At 33.3% G+C, this 18,746-nt stretch overlaps 1 protein-coding gene across 1 annotated transcript; it reads left to right on the forward strand.

Annotated features, from left to right (window-relative positions):
• The first annotated feature begins 746 nt into the window (after nucleotides 1-746).
• On the forward strand, nucleotides 747-18,686 carry LOC128556605 (phosphatidylinositol phosphatase PTPRQ-like). Its single transcript, XM_053542149.1, has 13 exons — nucleotides 747-905; nucleotides 1,720-1,848; nucleotides 2,641-2,786; nucleotides 5,276-5,362; nucleotides 8,848-8,914; nucleotides 10,801-10,983; nucleotides 11,870-12,019; nucleotides 14,066-14,207; nucleotides 14,493-14,560; nucleotides 15,333-15,435; nucleotides 15,631-15,772; nucleotides 17,182-17,190; nucleotides 18,558-18,686. Exons 1-13 carry the CDS (start codon nucleotides 749-751, stop codon nucleotides 18,684-18,686), a joined length of 1,512 nt encoding a protein of 503 aa, XP_053398124.1. The 5' UTR covers nucleotides 747-748.
• The last annotated feature ends 60 nt before the right edge of the window (nucleotides 18,687-18,746 follow it).

Genomic DNA, 18,746 nt, shown 5'->3' on the forward strand with positions numbered 1-18,746 from the left:
AATTTGATATGATACATCCTTTTACAACTGGAACATTAACAGTGCCGTGCATGTGCCAATCAAATATATGATTTTTAATTCTAAATAAAAATTACATTTCAGCGCCAGGTGATATCGAACATTTAACTGTGAACCGATCTGCTGAGTCGGCGGATTTGAGCTGGTCACCTCCATGCCGAACAAACGGCATCCTAACCAAATACACAATAAATCTTCGAAATGTAGACACAAATGAAAGCTGGACGAATAACACCAGTTCAAATGAGACACATCACACGATAAGGAATCTTTTACCGTATAGCAATTATACTATTACGATTGCTGCTAACACCAAAGAGGGTCCTGGGAAATTTGCACATAATACTACTCTGCAAACAAAGATTGATAGTAAGTTCTATATTTTTGTTTGTTTCATTTTTTGTATTGAAAAACGCCAATCCTGCATGTTATTGTTTTTGTTATACTTTTATCTTATATCTCATAGTGCCTAGTTGATTACCTGTTACCGATACATGGTGTGACTTGTGTGACAAAATGCAATTTTATGCATTTTAATTCTAGAAAAGACCTGATCAAACGTGTGATTTCGAGCATTTCGAATGCTCTGTATTCAAAATGTAGTCAAATGCTCTGTTTTGATAATTTCTAATGAATAAGCGAATTCATGAGATCCAAATTAGACGAACCGATAATAAGTAAAAATATCAAAGCCAATTGTTTTAACTTTTTGTATTATTTAGAGCCGAGGATGCCGACATACCCTAAAGCCATTACAAAGAGTGCAACTAGTCTTAACGTTACTTGGAAAACACCAAACTTATACACTGGTCCCACAAAATACATTGTTTCTGTCATAGATTCAAAAAACATTTCTATACAGATAAAGCCTTGCGATACAGGGTTCGGTGAGTAAAAAACAAAGTTTCTTCATTTTATATATGCTCAGAACATCTAGAAACGCAACGTTTTTCCTCCATTTTTTCATACTATTATTGATAATTTCCTGATAGATGTATATTTGAATAATATCAATGGTCCAAATTCACGATTGAACAAGCACATAGCTAATAACGTATATACCCAGGATTTGAATTTACCAATGCAAGGCATCGTCGGTTAATAAATATTGACTGAAGACCATGTGTTGCCTTTCTAGATGTACTCAGTAAAATTGTTTCATGTTGCCGTTGATATATGAGACCCGGAAGACATATAGTACTTCAACTGCCGTCCTTCAGTCCGTCCGTCATGAAGTGGGTATTCGCAAATTGTTCCAACTTTCATGTTTTTCAACTTAAATGTATTGCAACTACATCAATACAGTGTGTACTCAACTCCTACTTCAATTTCCATTCAAAAGAAATGAAACTTAACATACAGCCTCTGCATGGAGTGGACACGCACATACGGTCTGGAATTTTATGTCTGATTATTTGTCTGGAGTTAGGATGTTGTTATGAACATGTTTCTTATTATCTTTAAAGTATTTTCGAATACATATGTCATACAATGTTGATATCTTTCTTGTTTATGAATCAATAATTGCTTAAGTTACCATTAATCTAAGGGTTTAATATCGTTAAAATCTATACTTAATTTTGTGAGTTTCGTTCCTGATGTTTCATTAGTGTCCCCTGCAGATATATTTAATTCAAAATATGTTTTTGCAGATATCAGATATTGAAAAACAGCTAAAGTAGAAAATTTATATATTTTCAGATTTCAAAGCTACTGAATGTATAGTGACAGGTCTAGATGAGTATTGGACGTATAGTATTACAGTAATTGCAACCACTGATGCGGGCAGCACATCCTCTATATCAGTAACAGGACAAACTGCTGAAGCTCGTTAGTTTTATTCATAGTTATTTCATTTGAAAATGTGCAAATGTGCCTTCCTGTTGAATATTGTCCCTGTAATGTATAATATTATACTAAATTGTTATTAATTAAAGTACCGGTAAACCACTACTGATCAATTCTGTCAACATGAAAGCCAATTTTGAAGCTTATTTTATTTCAAAAAAAAAAAGAAATTGAATATTCTCATTGTCAAAATAGGGATGCGTTTTATCTAACTTATTCATTGTCAGTCATGAGATTATTTGCATAATCAATTGGAAATTATGGACTTATTGACTGAGTACATGTAAATCCTCTTTAAGAGGATAATGAAATAATCAGCTAGCACAATTACAAAAATAATCGCTGGCCTCCAAAGTTAACAATAGGCAGGCTATTGCCACGTGTTTTAAATATTAATATCCCTGGAACAGCAATATGAAATTCTTTATTATACCAAAACAAAATTGAAAAAATATATTATACACATTTTACAAATAAATCAAGAAAATGCAAAAGAGAAAGAATCAACCATTTAAGACTTGTACATAGAAGGAATTAATTTCTTATATAAATGACAAGATCTGTGGAGATTTGAATATTGGATGAATAATGTAGATTTATGCCGGATCACTTTAAACATTATATATAGTAATGAAATGGACACCACAGGTATACGTACATGAAATTCATGAGACACGAACGTAAAACATCTAGAATTATAATTCCATGAAAGAAAGACCTTATTATCTTTAAAAAGCTACTTCATAAAGAAATTATGATATTATGCTCTTACAGGACCTGGGAGTATTCGCCGTTTGAGTCTTAAATCAGAGGATGATGTTACCAAAAATAGGTCTGTAGAGGTAACATGGACTGCACCAAAAGACAGGGATAGAAATGGAATTATCCAGAGATATTATGTCGAATTCAAAGACAGTAGTGTATGTATATAAAACCTTCTGCAAATATCAAATACGCAAATTACGCAAATTTTAATCATTGCAACACTTTGACCAAACTATTTTGATACCAATATTTGTTTTAGAATTCATAAACCTTATAATTCTCGTTTGTATTTTTTAAAGTCGATCACATTCTTATGGGCCAGGCAATTCATAAAAAATGAAAATTTGAAACTTTGAAAATACCATTGCACTTACAAAAAGCCATCACAAATACTCTTTGATTGCGGGGAATAAATGTACTGCAATTCACCAAAGGACTGCAATATAAATGCTTGAAGAGACAGACCTTATTAAAGTAAAAACATCACAGGTTCGTGTGGCTGGTGATTCCAAAACATGTATGACCATTATTTCCAAATAAAAGAGGCGAAATGTCATGTACGCTTTTATGTTATAGATTAACAGCGGTCCAAATAATACCAAATGTAATATTTATTAAATATAAGACATAATATTATTAACAAACAAATTTTGATCAACTGAATGGAAATGCAGAAAAGTTTTGAACGTTTTGCAACAATTTATTATCATTATTACTCAATCAGAGTAGAATATTAATTTCTAATTAATTTATTAAATTTGTGTATTTGTGTATTTGTGTTTTCGCGAGGTCGTAAAATAATTTTACACTATTTATTTTGTTGAATTGTTCGGGATATTTGTGTGAATGTCGTCCTAGAACTATCGAGAGTTTTGGAGTCGGCTAAACGCTGTCAAGCGTTTGACGAGTCCTTGCTATCGGCCGATTTCTCATTCTTAAATGGCCTCACAACACAGCGAAGTGATGTAGTTCCATTGGATTGTCTCTAATTTCAAAGAGTTCATTGATCGAATGAAGTTCATTTATGTCAATCCTATTTGCTATGACCAATATACGATGTAATCTGTCATATTTATGACTTGTAATTGTGCAATACTCGAATAAAGCCACGTATTTTCTTCCGCGGTAACTCATTAAGCATAAACACGCATAACGATTCTGCGGGATTTGGTAATACATTTGCGCATATGATTATGGTGACGAATTTTATGCCCTTTTGTCACAAAATAGCAAATATGATGTTCACAAATTCAAATAAAAACTGCATATTAACTTATTAGCCAAATTATCCATTTGTTACCCTGTCCGTTTCAAAAAATAATCTTTAAAATCATTGCGCAAATAACAAATTTATTGCGCTGTGCATTTTATGAATTGCGCAGGCTTACAAAGCTTGCGTAACATCCAGCGAAAGACAAAATATAGTTCCGGAACATACTGCTAGTATCTTATTGAGTGGGTACCTCTGAAAGCATTGGAATGTCTCTTATCAAAGAGTTTGCCACATCGATGAAATTAAATTATGACAGCTTCATTTTAAATGACCCGAATAAGATATGTGCAGTACGTTAATTCTTCCGCGAGACTTCGCAATTTAAAGCGGAAAGAAACACCCCTCCCCACACCCACCCTGCTACCGACCACGTAAAAATGGCTCAAACATTTTTCTGCCCAGTCTGGGCCTGTCTGTCTACATGAATCAAAATGGATAATTGAAAGTGGATGGACTTCGGGACAACAGACATGATTTTTAAGGGGTTAACAAGTCTGAAATAGAATAAGTGATAGTTTTAACTAAAAAAGAACTGCATTTATTAATATCGGTTACACTATATATTGACAGTCAGCAACATTTACATACATGTATCTCTAAACGCAAAAGTAAGTATACTTTAAATTGACATCACTTATAATATGATTGAACAATACCTAACATACGACAAGGCTATCGCCAGGCCCATTATAATATCTGTAAAATATCAGTTCTTTCGTCCATCCGTTACAAATTGTATGTGGCAATCCGCGCTGTAAAATTTTAATATTATAAATTTTCATATTCAAATTTTATCATGTGCGAATATATACCAGCCGATAATTGCCTCTTTTGGCAATGCTGGAGGCAAATGTTTACTGGAAAAATATATAAAGTCATGGGCAGTATCTTAGTGTCAGCTGTCAAATTGTAGTCTGTACTTTCAACATTTTTATTTCTGCGAGCCACTTTTCAATTTTAGAGAAATATATTGGGTTTAAATACTTGTATAATGTCAATCAAAGTTTTACTAGGCATCGACCGAATGTTCATTTCATTTATTGTAACAAAATCTCTCTTTAGTTGGGAAAAAAAACTAAAAGCAAACTGAAACTGGTAGACTATACTGTCAGTACATCAATCATTAGCCGACTCAGGCCCTTCAGGCCTTTGATTTAGAGGTTTCGATCATTGTGTATATTAGGAATTTCTCATGAATTTAAAAAGATCACTAATATACTATTTTCGTGGCTCAATTAGTTGAATTACATCTTGCAGGAAAACAGGTATTAGTTTTACGTGTTTGCTTAACTAGAATATTAATTTTTAAGAATTTATCGTATCTGCTTTATCTATTATTTCAAAATCGTGAAATGAGAATATATTTTGCAGGGTAAAACAGTCAGTTTTGGCACTAAAAACAATATCACGACTCACTATTTTTATCAAGGCATGTTTCCTGGCGTGTACTCTGTTCAGGTTAGTATATATTGTGTATCATACTTGTATATGACATATAAAGAATTTTATTATAATAAGGAGGTATGTTACTTTCAAGTTGTTACCAGAGTAAATCCAAATTAGTTGGACCGCAGCAATTTTTTTAATTTCGTGTAATTTAATGTGTTAACTGCTATAATCTCAATTTTGTTTATCTCTGTCACTTCGAGAATAATTTTTTTCGAGGTTTGAAGTACATGACCTTCCACAGGTATTTTATATTGAAACAAGAAAGAAAATACTGATATTTAACACGTTTCAGTGTATTTTGGTTTCAATGTTATCCGTAGAAGTCTGCATAATTTTACTATTATGCGTGTAAGCTTTCTAATATAAGCTTAAATGTATATTTTATGTGTGATGATGCTCATGTTTCCATGGTAAAGCATTTTCTTTCATATTAGAAAAGCCTGTGTATGAAAATGGGGGTTTCGACGGCTTCAGTGCCATTCTGTTAATGACCAACATGGACTGTTTCGGTAATATTATTAGCAAAATACCAAGCACTTTACATGGTACCCTATTTTTTAAAGTTTAAAGTAACCATGGCAACAAAGATGTTCAAAATAGTTTATTATCTCAATTTTTATCGTAATAACGTATAAAAGTATTAAATAAAATTTTAAAAAAACTGCTTATTTCTAACGTAAGTAATACTATTTTCGTGTTAATTGCACATATTTAAACAAATTTCAAAGCTTACAGTAGTACCCCTTATCTGACATTTTATGAAAAAATACGTCTGGACGCTGCTGTTATTCTCTTGGATATTGTTGAAATGCAAATTAAAAGCCGAAGCTGTGATCATTAAATAGACCAATGTCAACGCTTTGGATTTTACATTTAGCTATTATTATTTATATAAGTCACGGACTTCGTTTCCATGGTAACATCAGTTATATTCGAGAAACCATTTTTTACTGAAATTTGAACAATTTAAGACCTTAGTTTTAGCATATAAGAAGCAAATTATCAACTAAAACTGAAAAATATGTGTTGCAAATCAAACTGCCCAATTTTTATTCGTAAATGACCGAAAATAAGTACACTTCATCCAATATTCCCAGTTACATCAGTTACCATTATCCATTTTCTTACATTTCGCAAAACATTTCATATTAACTAATAACAATACAAAAGAAGCAATCTATTGATCATTATTCAGAGCGAAAGACTAAAAAAATATTTCAGCAAATAATGCCTGTTTAAAAATATTTCAAATAAAGAGAATGCACAAAATCACTTTCAAAATAAAAGCTATCAATTTTTGCGCGGTAACTGACACGTAATGTCATGACGTCATCGACGTCATTTTAAAGCAACAATGTTTTGAAACGTTTCTGCGGCAATTTATTCATTATTTCTGCCTAATTAAACAATTAAGCATCATATCGGAGATAGTTACATAAAATTTTTCAGAAGAATGGATATACAAATACAGTTTATCGTAAATGTCGTCGTAAGTTGTCACGTTAGCTTCCGGTTGGGCTTGTGCGCATATAAATATTAAGGTAACCTACCTCCTTAAGTAAATGGTAGTTTTGAAAAATGTGATCAGCTGTCAAGTAACCACAATGTATATCGACTCGCAGTGCAATATTTGACATTTGTATTTGTAATACGTAACAAACTAACGTTTGCAACATTATTTATATAATAGATATGTCTACTTTGAGTAGCAGTTTTGTCAGTTTGTCAGTAACTTCAAAATAAGTGGTTTGTGTACACCGCTGATCACATTGTCACATTGAATAAGTCAAGTTGCAAGTGTAATACATATTTTCTTTTCAGCTGGGGCTTAGCTCAGTAGGAATAATGTGCGTGCCTGCGTATTGCAGGGTCATGTGTTCGAACCCCGGGCTGGCCGTATGCTTTCTGTGACAGTTTGATAAAAATCGACTGAAATAATACGTCCTCCACCTTAACTGCCCAATGTTACATAGCTAACATACTATTGAAATATGGCGTTAAATCTAAATATAAACAAACAACTGGGACATCGTATGAATATGTATTTACACTAGACTGATCACAATTATTACAAATATTTGTAATGTCCCTGAAGTAGCTAAGGAAATGATAGGTTTTAAAAGTCTCCCCGTAAATACAATTAAGGCTGTTATATTTCAATCTTCTCAGATCGTTCAGCACGATTTTTATGTCGTGTTTTGGTACTGTTTAGTTTATCAGCTTGAATATTCAGCCTGGGTGGTTCCAATACTCCCGCTTTCATTGCTATGGGTATTGTATAATCCCACACTGGATATGGTGCCTGCTTTTTAATTTTTGCAGTTCCTGTAAAATGCAGGCTCCATAACCGCAGATCCCCTTTCTAAATTCCAGTTTGCTTTCTCGTTTAGGGCAAACCTATTATTTTAACTGAGGACCATACACCGCTTTTGATGGAAATACACGCTAGTGAACCGCCGTATGAATACATCTGCGGATGTTTCTAATTTGATTTTTGTACTTGTAGCATATGTAAATATTGAGTTGTGCTCAACCCGGCGCTAGAGTGCATAGACGGTAGCATGCATTTCCACTACAGGCTGATAACGGAACCTGCAACATTTTCGTTTTTGTCGTGTTGAGCGACCTGTGGAGTTTCCACTTTTTCTATTTTATAATAGATTAAATGAACATTTTGAATCAGTAAATGCACTCGACTATTTGAAGACTATCTCATTGAGATCTATTCTGCTCACCTGGACGTCGGCGGCACACTTTTCTTAAAGTTTTACGTGTTTGTTCATGTCTCAGTACACAGTGCATGCATTGGATTGTAATTTCACAAGGGTTCCTATATAGTCATCTAACCGGTTGAAATAACACATTTAGACAAATCTTGAATAAATGTTCTAACAGTTACGGCTCTTTTTCGGGGAAAGTTTTTGCGTGTAACCAGCAATGAGACGAATGAAACTTCACACAAGATGTATTATATACACGCCCAAGGTTGAAATTATTCAAACTATGGTCTATTTGACTCAAAAACATTAATTGAAGTATTGTATGCCAGTTGTTTTCATTGCTGCAATAAAATTTAATTTGTAGTATATTATAAAATAAGTCAGTTACACAAGACTTGCCAAGGTTGTGACCCTTTTCTAACATGGAAGATGTCAAAATATATTAGTGAGCGATCATATGAACTCCTCTTATAAGTATTGAAGTAACCCTTTGCATAGATCGATAGAAAAATGTGATGAGTCGCAAATGAATTTTAAAACTATTCTGGTCAATTAATCACGTTTTTATTTTCTCTATAGCTGCTTATATAGCGAAATATCTTTTGCTTGTGTTACAGAAAAAACATATCTTCATCTTAATTTAGCTATGTGTCTTTTATTTAAAGACGATACGTTAATAAGTACTAAAGCGCTGATATCGAACTTAAGATTGATTGACTCCCACAATTTTTGCATTGTTTTGTTCGTTATGCAATAATGATACATTTTCATAAGGTTTTTGCTGCTACGACTGTCGGAAATGGCACGGAGGTAACACAATCGATAACTGTTAGACCAGGTGGTGAGTATCATTCGTGTGTACCCTTTTTAACCCATTTCCTATATTTGCTTTCTTAATATAATGCAAATCTCATATGAATCTATTTCAATATGTACCCTATCCAATTCAATTATCATTAGGCTCTAAACTGCGTTCGTTCTAAAGGAATGAAAAAGTAACGTACATGGCTAGTTGGAAACAAAGAAACAAAACCTGATGAAGTCTATTATGTACCATTATTGTGGAGATAATCATATTGTTTTATAAGGAATAAGTCTAAGGGTAAGCGATCTGTGAGAGGGGATTGGAGTTACAGATATTTGTGTTTGGACTGTACAATGGTTAGATTATAAGCCGTTTCTTTTCCATTTTCCCCCATTCGGCCATCTTTGTATTTTTGTTCTCTTGGAATGGTAAGTTTCTGTAAATTTCAAACTGCATAGTGCCTGACAAAATCAGACGTATTCATTGTTATACTTATTTTACTATAACATTTCTGTAGCACTATGATCGAAAGAGGTATTTATAAGTGTATTACTTGTATTTATTTATTTCGTTTATTGTATTAATGTATTATCTAAAGTAACGCTTGCTCAAAATAACAAAATCGGAAAAACATGATATTGCTTCGTCTGTGAATACTTCAGTAAGTTAAGGAAAGAAAATTGTAGAAATACAAAATTTACGACAGGATTCAATATTTATCTTAATCATCAATTAAAACACTGGCACTCTCTAGCCTAAATTCTAATACCAAGTTAGTGAATAATATTTCTGGCGCATGTAGGTAATATTTCCAGGCGTCTTTTTCTTCTTTTATTTTATTAGCGTTTTGAAAGCAGCGGAAAATATATAGTTAAAGATTTTGATTGAAACTTAATTCAGTATAACAAATTCATCTGAAATTGGCTTATTAATCAAAGTAAAGAAAAATAAATATGTTTATGTGTTACAATTCTGAATATAATGCTTGAAACTTTGACTTAGAAAGAAAATCTATTTTGTTTTTCTGTTGTAATTATTAAGAAAAGTTTGTTTTCAGTTTGTTTCTATTTTGTCTTTGTTTTATATTTTATTACCGGCAGCCTATAGTCTACAACGGCATTTGCTTGACACTCCAAGTATTCTATTAGTACTCTACTATAACAGTCATGTAACGTGTAGTTTGAAATGTAATTCATTTTGGAATTCATTACTCGTACATTTGTTTGATCGCCTGTCTTTATTTAAGTAAGAAATGTGTCTTTGCACTTTTGAAACTTGTATGTATACTCAGCGTCACTGAAAATTTACCAACTTAATGGGCCTTATATTTTAAAAATCGCATTGGACTGTGTTAAAAGCATAACTCGACTACATTTCTGACGCATTCGAGATGTCACTGGTGTAAAGATTGTCAAATTGGATGAACTCCATTTGAGGCACGCGTTGCACGTGCAAAATGGCTTTTTCGAACAATGTCCACATGTACGAAAATTCTATCGCAAATCATTCATCGCACTTGCAAGTTAGTCGACAGACTAAAAGGAATAGAATTCCACGTTTAAGGTCCGATAAACGCCAGCAGCATGGTTGACGCCGAATTTCATGTCGTGGAATAGCACGTCGTATGTGCTGTTCTCACCTGACAGTCATGAAATGGGTTAGGAGACATGATCAGACAGGGTTAATGAGTAATAGACCGCGCACAGGCCATAAAAAAATGATGTCGATGTTGTAAAAAAAATAAAGAGGTATATATTAAGTGGTAACTTTTCAGTAACGCCCAGTATATATGTTTAGTGTCTGATGAACATATACGTAATTTCTGCAAAGTGACAGTATGGTAGATTTATTTGCCCGTTAACTTTGTTTTACTTCTTCAACGTAAATATATTTCTAAATGTTTGGCGAATATTACATTTCAGCCCCATTGAAACTTATCGAAGAAACAGCAGATAGTTTATTGATGCAGCCAAGTAAGGTCAAGGTTTCGGATGACGAGAGACAAATAGCCGTGAAACTTCCATTGAAAGACCTCCTATGCAATATACGCAACGGTCAGTTGAAACGATGGGGTGTAGTTGTTGCCCAGGAAAGCCAAGCAACAGGTTTAGCAATATTTTTCTTTAAGTCGAGTAACTACATTTTAATAATTCTTAGCAGAGCTGCATTAAGATGCATTAAGATATCTTTTTTTTAATTCACAAACTGTAGCAGAAACTAATTTCTTAAGCATGGATTATCACTGATACTTAATATATTCTGACCGACACTATGGTGCATATGACTCATTGAAATTTACTTACGAAATAAATCAGCGACGGAATACACTTTCTATGCACTAATTAGCAAATATTTTGAAAAAAGGGACATAATAATGCAAAATTTGAATATCCTCCTGTGGACAAAACATTGGATCTTAACACAGACTATTACCGAAGTAGACTCTTTAGTATACTACAAGCATGTTGCCAATATGATAGAATCAGGTAAAACGAAACGTGTACAAGATGAAAAACCAAAACAAAATCAGATTTCAAATATTATTTTTCAAATGGAACATATGTGATTAGTCGTTAGTGTCCTTTTAACTGAAAGCACTCTGCCACTCTGCAATGAAATTAACTTCAATAGTACTTGCTGAAGTAAGTAGGGAGAAACAAACATTATTATAATTTCAGACTACTTGATCTTATTAGACTAAGTATATAAGTCCAATCTGAGTATGATTTATTTGTGCTTCACCGAGGCAGAAGATCTCTAGTTCTGAGCCTAAACAAAAAGAGAAAAGTCAGTTAACTAGAACTTTAGACTCTCATTATTATAATATTCCATATCGTACAAATTGCTACACTACTCCTTGTCCTACAACACAACAATATATGTCGGGTGGTAAGTGATGAGATATGAATTACTAATATGTTATTGTGTAACAGAATATTTTTATTTTACTGAATTGTTCTGAAGGTTGATTTCACTTGTTTTAACAATCAGACACAAGTTTCACAGGAAGCACAACGGATTTCAACAAGAAAGTGAAGGAGAAGTATAAGAGCTGGTTTCAAGTCAAAGACATGGATTCTATTCCATCTTACATAGCTACACCAGAAAATTGGACAGTGCAGTGTCCTACTTTTTACAATAGTATGTTTTAAGAAATATAAATTTGTTGTTTATTTATGTCGCATCACTGTACATTAATACACAGCAATTAACATAACATAGAATACTTTGTATATATTTTCGTTGAGGGTCATTTAATAAACCAGTAATAGTCTTTCCCCACAGACAAAGATCATGCATCTGAATTAAATATATTAGATAGCACACCCGACAAACAACAACCTCACTCTTGTAGGTCTAACACTACATCGAGAAGTCGTGTCTACATCCTTGACGATATCCACCAAATATTTACCGGTTTTATGTGCTTTACTATGACGTCTGACACTATGATGTTTGTTTGTTTTGGGTTTAACGCATTTTTAAAATGTAGTTCAGTTATATAACGGCCGGCGGGCAGTTAACCTAGCCGATATGTTCCTGGACTCTGTACTACTACAAACCTCTGCAAGTAACTGCCAACCTCTCCACATGAATCAGAGGTTGAGGATGAATAAATTCCGATCAAATCGTCATGGAGAGCATACGCCCCGCCCGGGGATCGTACTCGAAACCCCGCGACCTGTAGATCTGCGCTCTCCCAATTGAGCTAAGCTTGCGGGCTTATAAGTGTTATGTAGGGACAGTGAATTTGTTGTTCGTCTGAATAATTGATTTTGCTTAGAAGATCATGAAACCAATCAAATGTTGTTTTATGCAATATTTTGCTATTAAAACACACGATTTTACTTAAAAGGGCGTGTCATTTTTTTTCAAAACAAAATGTAATCTCAAGATACGGGAAGTGATCATTTTCATTTTTTAAATGCGAAATTACAACAGTTCAATGCAACTGCAGCGGAAGGTCGGTGAATCTTTTCGGGTGCCCGCCTATTCCATGAATCGATGCTCATAGGGGCCATTGGGTTTTTCTTCGACCGCCAAAAGCTCGAAATATCGCCAGTTGACATACATTTTGTATGGGTAACACTTAACCCAACAAAAATAAATACTTCCTCGAAATTTCAACTTCTTTCTTTACTTACTGTCATTAAATAGTAAAATTATTAAGTAGATACACATACTTGTATATTAATACATTGTATTTTAGAAGAGACTGGAACAAGAGCCAAATCGCATCATAATATCTACGTATACTTAAACGGCAAAACTATTTCATTCACGTTTGAGCCACCCTTGCATCTAGACCTTCTACAGACGATGAATGTATACGTTTATACCCATATTCTTGCCTACATCACGTGGAATATGCATATTTTTCTGATTACGTGCCAGGGTCAGATGTTCCCGTATTTCCCCAATGCAAAACTTGTCAGTAATAGCGTGCATTTAACAGACGTCACATAGTCCAAGCTCTATCTATATATACTTAACCAAAAACTATTTGCCTTGAACGTGATTGGCAAGACAAATCATCTTACATGTCTGATTGTGAAAGATAACTTTTCCTACACCCTCTTCACAGAATGGATAAAAAGACATCGCTAAAGCTCGAGTTTTTATTTCGCACTGCGATCATGTAGGGGAAACACTGAATATGGCTATATCTCAATACTATATGGTTCGAACCAGGTTAAAAGTCTTTTAGACTATATCATTGTCAAAAAAGAGATATTTGTGAAACACTAATACTGACTGGTTCCCGGCTGTTACCCATAGAGCTACGTGAGGTATCTGATCCTGCACCTTTACATACATATCCATTATGGTAGTAAGTATGCTGAAATTTCAAATACCGTAGGTCGAAATTTTGAGATAATAAGTCAAAACTTCAAGATTGTGTGCCGACATTTTGTATTAATAAAGAACACCACATCTGGCCCTTCTTGGGGTAGTAAAGACCTGCGAAGTCCTGTTTCACCAAAAATATTAATAGCGTTTCACTTTGATAGGGATTTGTTTTTACTTTAATAAAAAAAATTAACTTGGTCATTTCGTAAAAAAAGCATCAGCAATTTTTGGCTTGTTTCGCGATTTTGTCAAGCAAAACTTCACATGTCACCTTTAGGCCACCGTAAGTGTAAGTTTTACATTGACTTCTTACTTGAAAAAAACGTACTATTTCAGGTAACCGAAGAAAACGTGCAGCAACAACAGCAACGCCTGAGCACGTGTACAAAGATTTTATTGTGGGAGAAGACGGCAAGTGTTCCGGCAAACAAAATAACAAATATTGTAATGGAGAATTACAACCAGGACGTAGTTACAGGTTTCAACATTTATATTGATAGATATGTTTACATGTATATAATTTCTCTATTATCTTAACTATTGAATAGCTTCATGGTACATTAAAGATTTTATGCTGATTTTCCATCCTCCATTTAATGCTTTGAAGAAGATTATCATTGTCAAATATTTAATAACAAAAATGTTACTGTAAGCAAAGATATTAATACAGAAGATCTTGAATTGTCATTGCCGTTTCCAGTGGACTTCTGTTATTTAATTTAATTTGATAATTATGTAACAATTATATTTCTACACAACATAGGGTGAAAACATTCGTTTGTACAGCTGGAGGCTGCACCGAGACAGAATATTCAAATGCAATATCCACGGGTGAGTTATTATACGCTAACTTCTTTTATAATTTTAACAAATTTCTGTCAATATTACCTACACAACGTCACGCGCAATAACTTTACGTTATGTCAGTCATTGAGCCAAACCGATAAAACCCAGTTTTCACTGCAAAGCATTAAGCATAAAGGCTTGGTACTTCTACGTCTATAAAACGTAGCTAAACGACAATAAACGTCGGAAAAACGTATTAGATACGGCTATATAATTATATAAAGATAGTTTCTCCAGACACGCTTTTTTATTTTTGTACGATTGTTCAAAGCAAACATGAGGTATTGCTTGTAGTTCGCATTTCTCCGAATAGCTGCGGGTTTTTTTTTTTTTTTTTTTTTTTTTTCGGCTGTACCAAGTAATCCTTGGGGGAAAAACATACTAAACCGAAGTAAACCGAAGAAACCTACATGAGAACTGTGTTTCGTTGTTTTGATTTGGAAATAAAATCGTATGTATAATAATAATAAAACACTATTTGTCTGATTCTGTTTTCTTTTGGATATACACAAAGCATACTGCTTTTCAGCAGTTGTGCTTTTCAGCACTATCTCTATTCAGCATTCAGTAAATACATTAGTCGACAAAAAGACGTCTGGTAGTTACCAAGTAATGACAGCCTGTATCATTTAAAACCTAAACTGTTTGTTTTGAACAAACACAAATAAAAAAGTCCGTTTAAAACAATATGTTAGACTAAAAAAAAAGTATTAAGAAATTGTTTATTATTTTCATGAATTGTGAATTTATTTCTCAGCTCCAGACCCTACGGTACCGATAGCAGCTGGTATATCATCAGCATTAGTAGTCATAGCCGTTGTTGGTGTCGTTGTTTTCGTCTTGAGAAGGAAACAGCTTGTGTAAGCAATTCGTAATGTACCTATCAAAGTAAACAGCTCTCTCACCCAACTTAACAAATACACTAAAATATATATAAAATATAAAATATATAAACACCTTAACAAGTTGATCTTTTATAACATTTGCAAGATTTCGTTAAAGTAGTGTTAAAGGTTGTAAAAATTGTTTACTTATGTCTTCTTTATCATTGTTAGTTGTTTTGCCAAAGATGTCGAAAGACTGCGTACACATTCACATGGCGAAGGTATTCGTATGGACAAAATAGAACCAAAGAGAAAGAGTGCTTGCACGTATGTCTTCTTTCCATACTATTCACTGAAGCAACTTATCTTTACTGTATTTATTTGGCTATCGTCTATTGGTCCGTCAAAATTTTTGTCTTAAAGTACGGAAGAGATTTCAATGAAACTTGACATATAAATAGATATCAATGAGAGCGTCTGCAAAACTTAAGAAACATACCTCTATATTGAACATTTTCAACATCAGCTTCTTTAGTACGCCCGTGAAATGGGGCGTATTATTGAAACACCTGGGCGGCTGTAGGCGGCGTATATAAATGTCCATTCTCTAACATTAGCTCATAAAATCTCGACCATGATCGATAAGCAACTGGATCATATAAGTCTTTGTAGAGTTATGGTCAAGGAAGTACTCAAAATTGCAGTTCTTATCCAACGATCAATAAACTTAAAATGTTTATGGGCATATTCCTTTGCCACAGTCGATACCCAACCGGTTAGTCTGATAGAACTATAAAACAATATGAAGATCCTTTGGAGGCAAAACAACTGTCCAAGTTTAATAGGGATAGCCTTTGTTGTTCTAGCATAGTTATCAGTCTATTGTGCATACAACAGATAACTTGTTTTAAGAAAATTATTATCTGAAATACTTGTAATGTTTCTCTTCATTGAACATAATTCAGTATACAGTAACCGCATGGTATTTTTATATCAAGGGCAGTGATAAGCGCATTTTTTTCTGAAAATTATGAAATAATTATTATACCAACTTATCAAAGGGAAAGGAAATGTTGTTCTTATGTAAATTCCGTCTGCTAAAATTTCGTAAATCATTTAAAAGACTATTTCACGAACCTTTGGACTTTTAACATGTTTAAGCCGATTTAAAAGTCTTCAGGTATGCCTTTTGACTTTTAAATCGGTTATGACCATTTCAAAATTTGATCTGAATGGCGGCTTTTTTGTGTTTCCATGGCAACAAAATCCATATGGTGGATTTATTAAATTTCTAGATAAATATTTGAACCGTAATAACTCTTTTCTGTAAAACAATTTATCTACTTTTTTCCAGCTAAAATGAAAGAAATTACCATGTACCACATCTTACACTCAAGAAACATAAGAAATGATTCTAGTATTTTAAATGTATTTGTTAAATAAAGGATTCAGCAGCGTGTAAATAATGTTATAAGCACACTAAAAGGGCTGCCTCCATGATTAGCAATTTTCTTAAATTTGAAACTGCCATATCTTTCTCAATAAATGTTCGATTTTGAAAATTCTTACAGTGTTATGAAAGGCTTCAGCATGGCTTTCATATCAAAATAACTTACTGAAAGGCATTCCTTGTGCTTTAATTTAATATCTGAAAGACAACACTGTCAAAATGAAATCGAAAAAATCTACTCATAACATATTTCCAAAGGTTCGTGAAATAGTCTCATTACTTCAATTATATATGCATAAAGGTTTTATTGAAGAATTTCTTTGTGATTTCAGCGTGTTAGGGTATGTATAGAATTAGTGATATATAACAGATATACTACAGGAAAATTACATTCTCCTGCGTCGCAACAACATTACCCAACACTGCGCTTATCTACAAAAGCCTGTACTTTTTCGATACTTTGCCCGACAGCCTGGTCAAATTGATTATTTGAATTTACTTGCACGAGGAATAGCATTGTTTTTTCCATAAACTTTACTATATATTCTTAAAGATGAAAGCATTCCTAGGTAACTTAAGACAAGACAAATCAATAATGAACGTGTGCCATGCTGGTATAGAACAATTAATTGCAGGAAATGTCAGGACTTCAAGTGAGATATCAAGCTATATTTTTAATTATAAATGAACCGTCTGTGCGATTTTAAAATAAAGGCTGTGTTCAGTTACTTTAAATTTTATCTGTACATAAAAGTCCTTCCTTTTCAATTTTTCATAGAATGTTCCTTAGAAGGGATATTTTAATGAAATAGAATCATGCAAACCGAACATATAAACGCTTCTGTTACCCTTTTCACCCATATGCAACTTTATGATAGCAACGTTCAAAACCCATATGGCAATATGTGGTTCGTTTATATGGAATATAGACCTACTTTTGTACATTTGGACAAGGTTCGAGCTTCTATGAAAAGGATATATACTGTTACGTTACGCCACGATGGTAGCTATTATAATGATATTTCAAACTTTCCATCAAAGCTCTGCAATTTTCTGAATGCATTATCGCAATAAATTATTTTTTCAAGATACTTTTATTACTTTAGGAAACTTAAGGCTGTTGAGATAACCTTTCCAAAAAAGTGCAAACTATCAAGATAACTTCTGAAACTATCTAAGCAGCTATTTAGCCAAAAGAAGGCAGCCATGGACATTTACAATAAAGTACCAGTATCGAGATAATAATACTTAGCAACTGTCGCTATAAAAATTCTAGAAAACCTTCGGCTATTGAGGTAGTCCTTTCAGGAAACATTGATTTATTAAAGAAAATACTGATGTATCGTGATAGCTACCTAGCTATAATTGTATCTCATGGCAGGAAAAAGGGAAAACACAGAGGCAAATTAAAGTGAATAAAATAAACAATTGTCAAAAAGCAGTATGCATACTGGCTAATTTATACATAGTGATGCTTACACGAATTTCTTATCATATTGAAATTATAAAACGAGTCCAATATAATGTTGTATTGCGAGGCTATAATCAATTTTGAATTTATCCAATGTAAGATTCAAGTTTAAATAATCCAATGTAAGATTCTTCCATGTAAATGTGTTACCCCTAACCAAAAAGGTTATCTAATATTCAGAGGGGAATTCGGACCGGTTTAATTTTTGCATAAAACCTACTATAATCTTAATATTAGAACGGAGTAGATAAAAGTAATACACAGAGACACAAAGACACAGAATTAGCTGGCCAGGGGGAGAGAAAGCCCAAGAGCAAAGAAATAGAAATTGTTCAGATGCACGCATATCCGACTAACTTAGCCTAGCACTTTATGAATAGACAGCTCGTTTTCTAACGTGTCTAGTGTATAGCACCTATATACACA

Source organism: Mercenaria mercenaria, chromosome 4 (genome assembly GCF_021730395.1).
Source record: "Mercenaria mercenaria strain notata chromosome 4, MADL_Memer_1, whole genome shotgun sequence".
Lineage (NCBI taxonomy): Eukaryota > Metazoa > Mollusca > Bivalvia > Venerida > Veneridae > Mercenaria > Mercenaria mercenaria.

Excerpts from the sequence above, each read along its gene's own strand:
- LOC128556605 (XM_053542149.1), top strand. The coding sequence starts at position 749 with ATGCCGACATACCCTAAAGCCATTACAAAGAGTGCAACTAGTCTTAAC. Across the intron at positions 1,849-2,640 it reads AGGACAAACTGCTGAAGCTC|GACCTGGGAGTATTCGCCGT; the intron begins GTTAGTTTTATT and ends ATGCTCTTACAG. Across the intron at positions 12,020-14,065 it reads GTGTCCTACTTTTTACAATA|GTAACCGAAGAAAACGTGCA; the intron begins GTATGTTTTAAG and ends GTACTATTTCAG.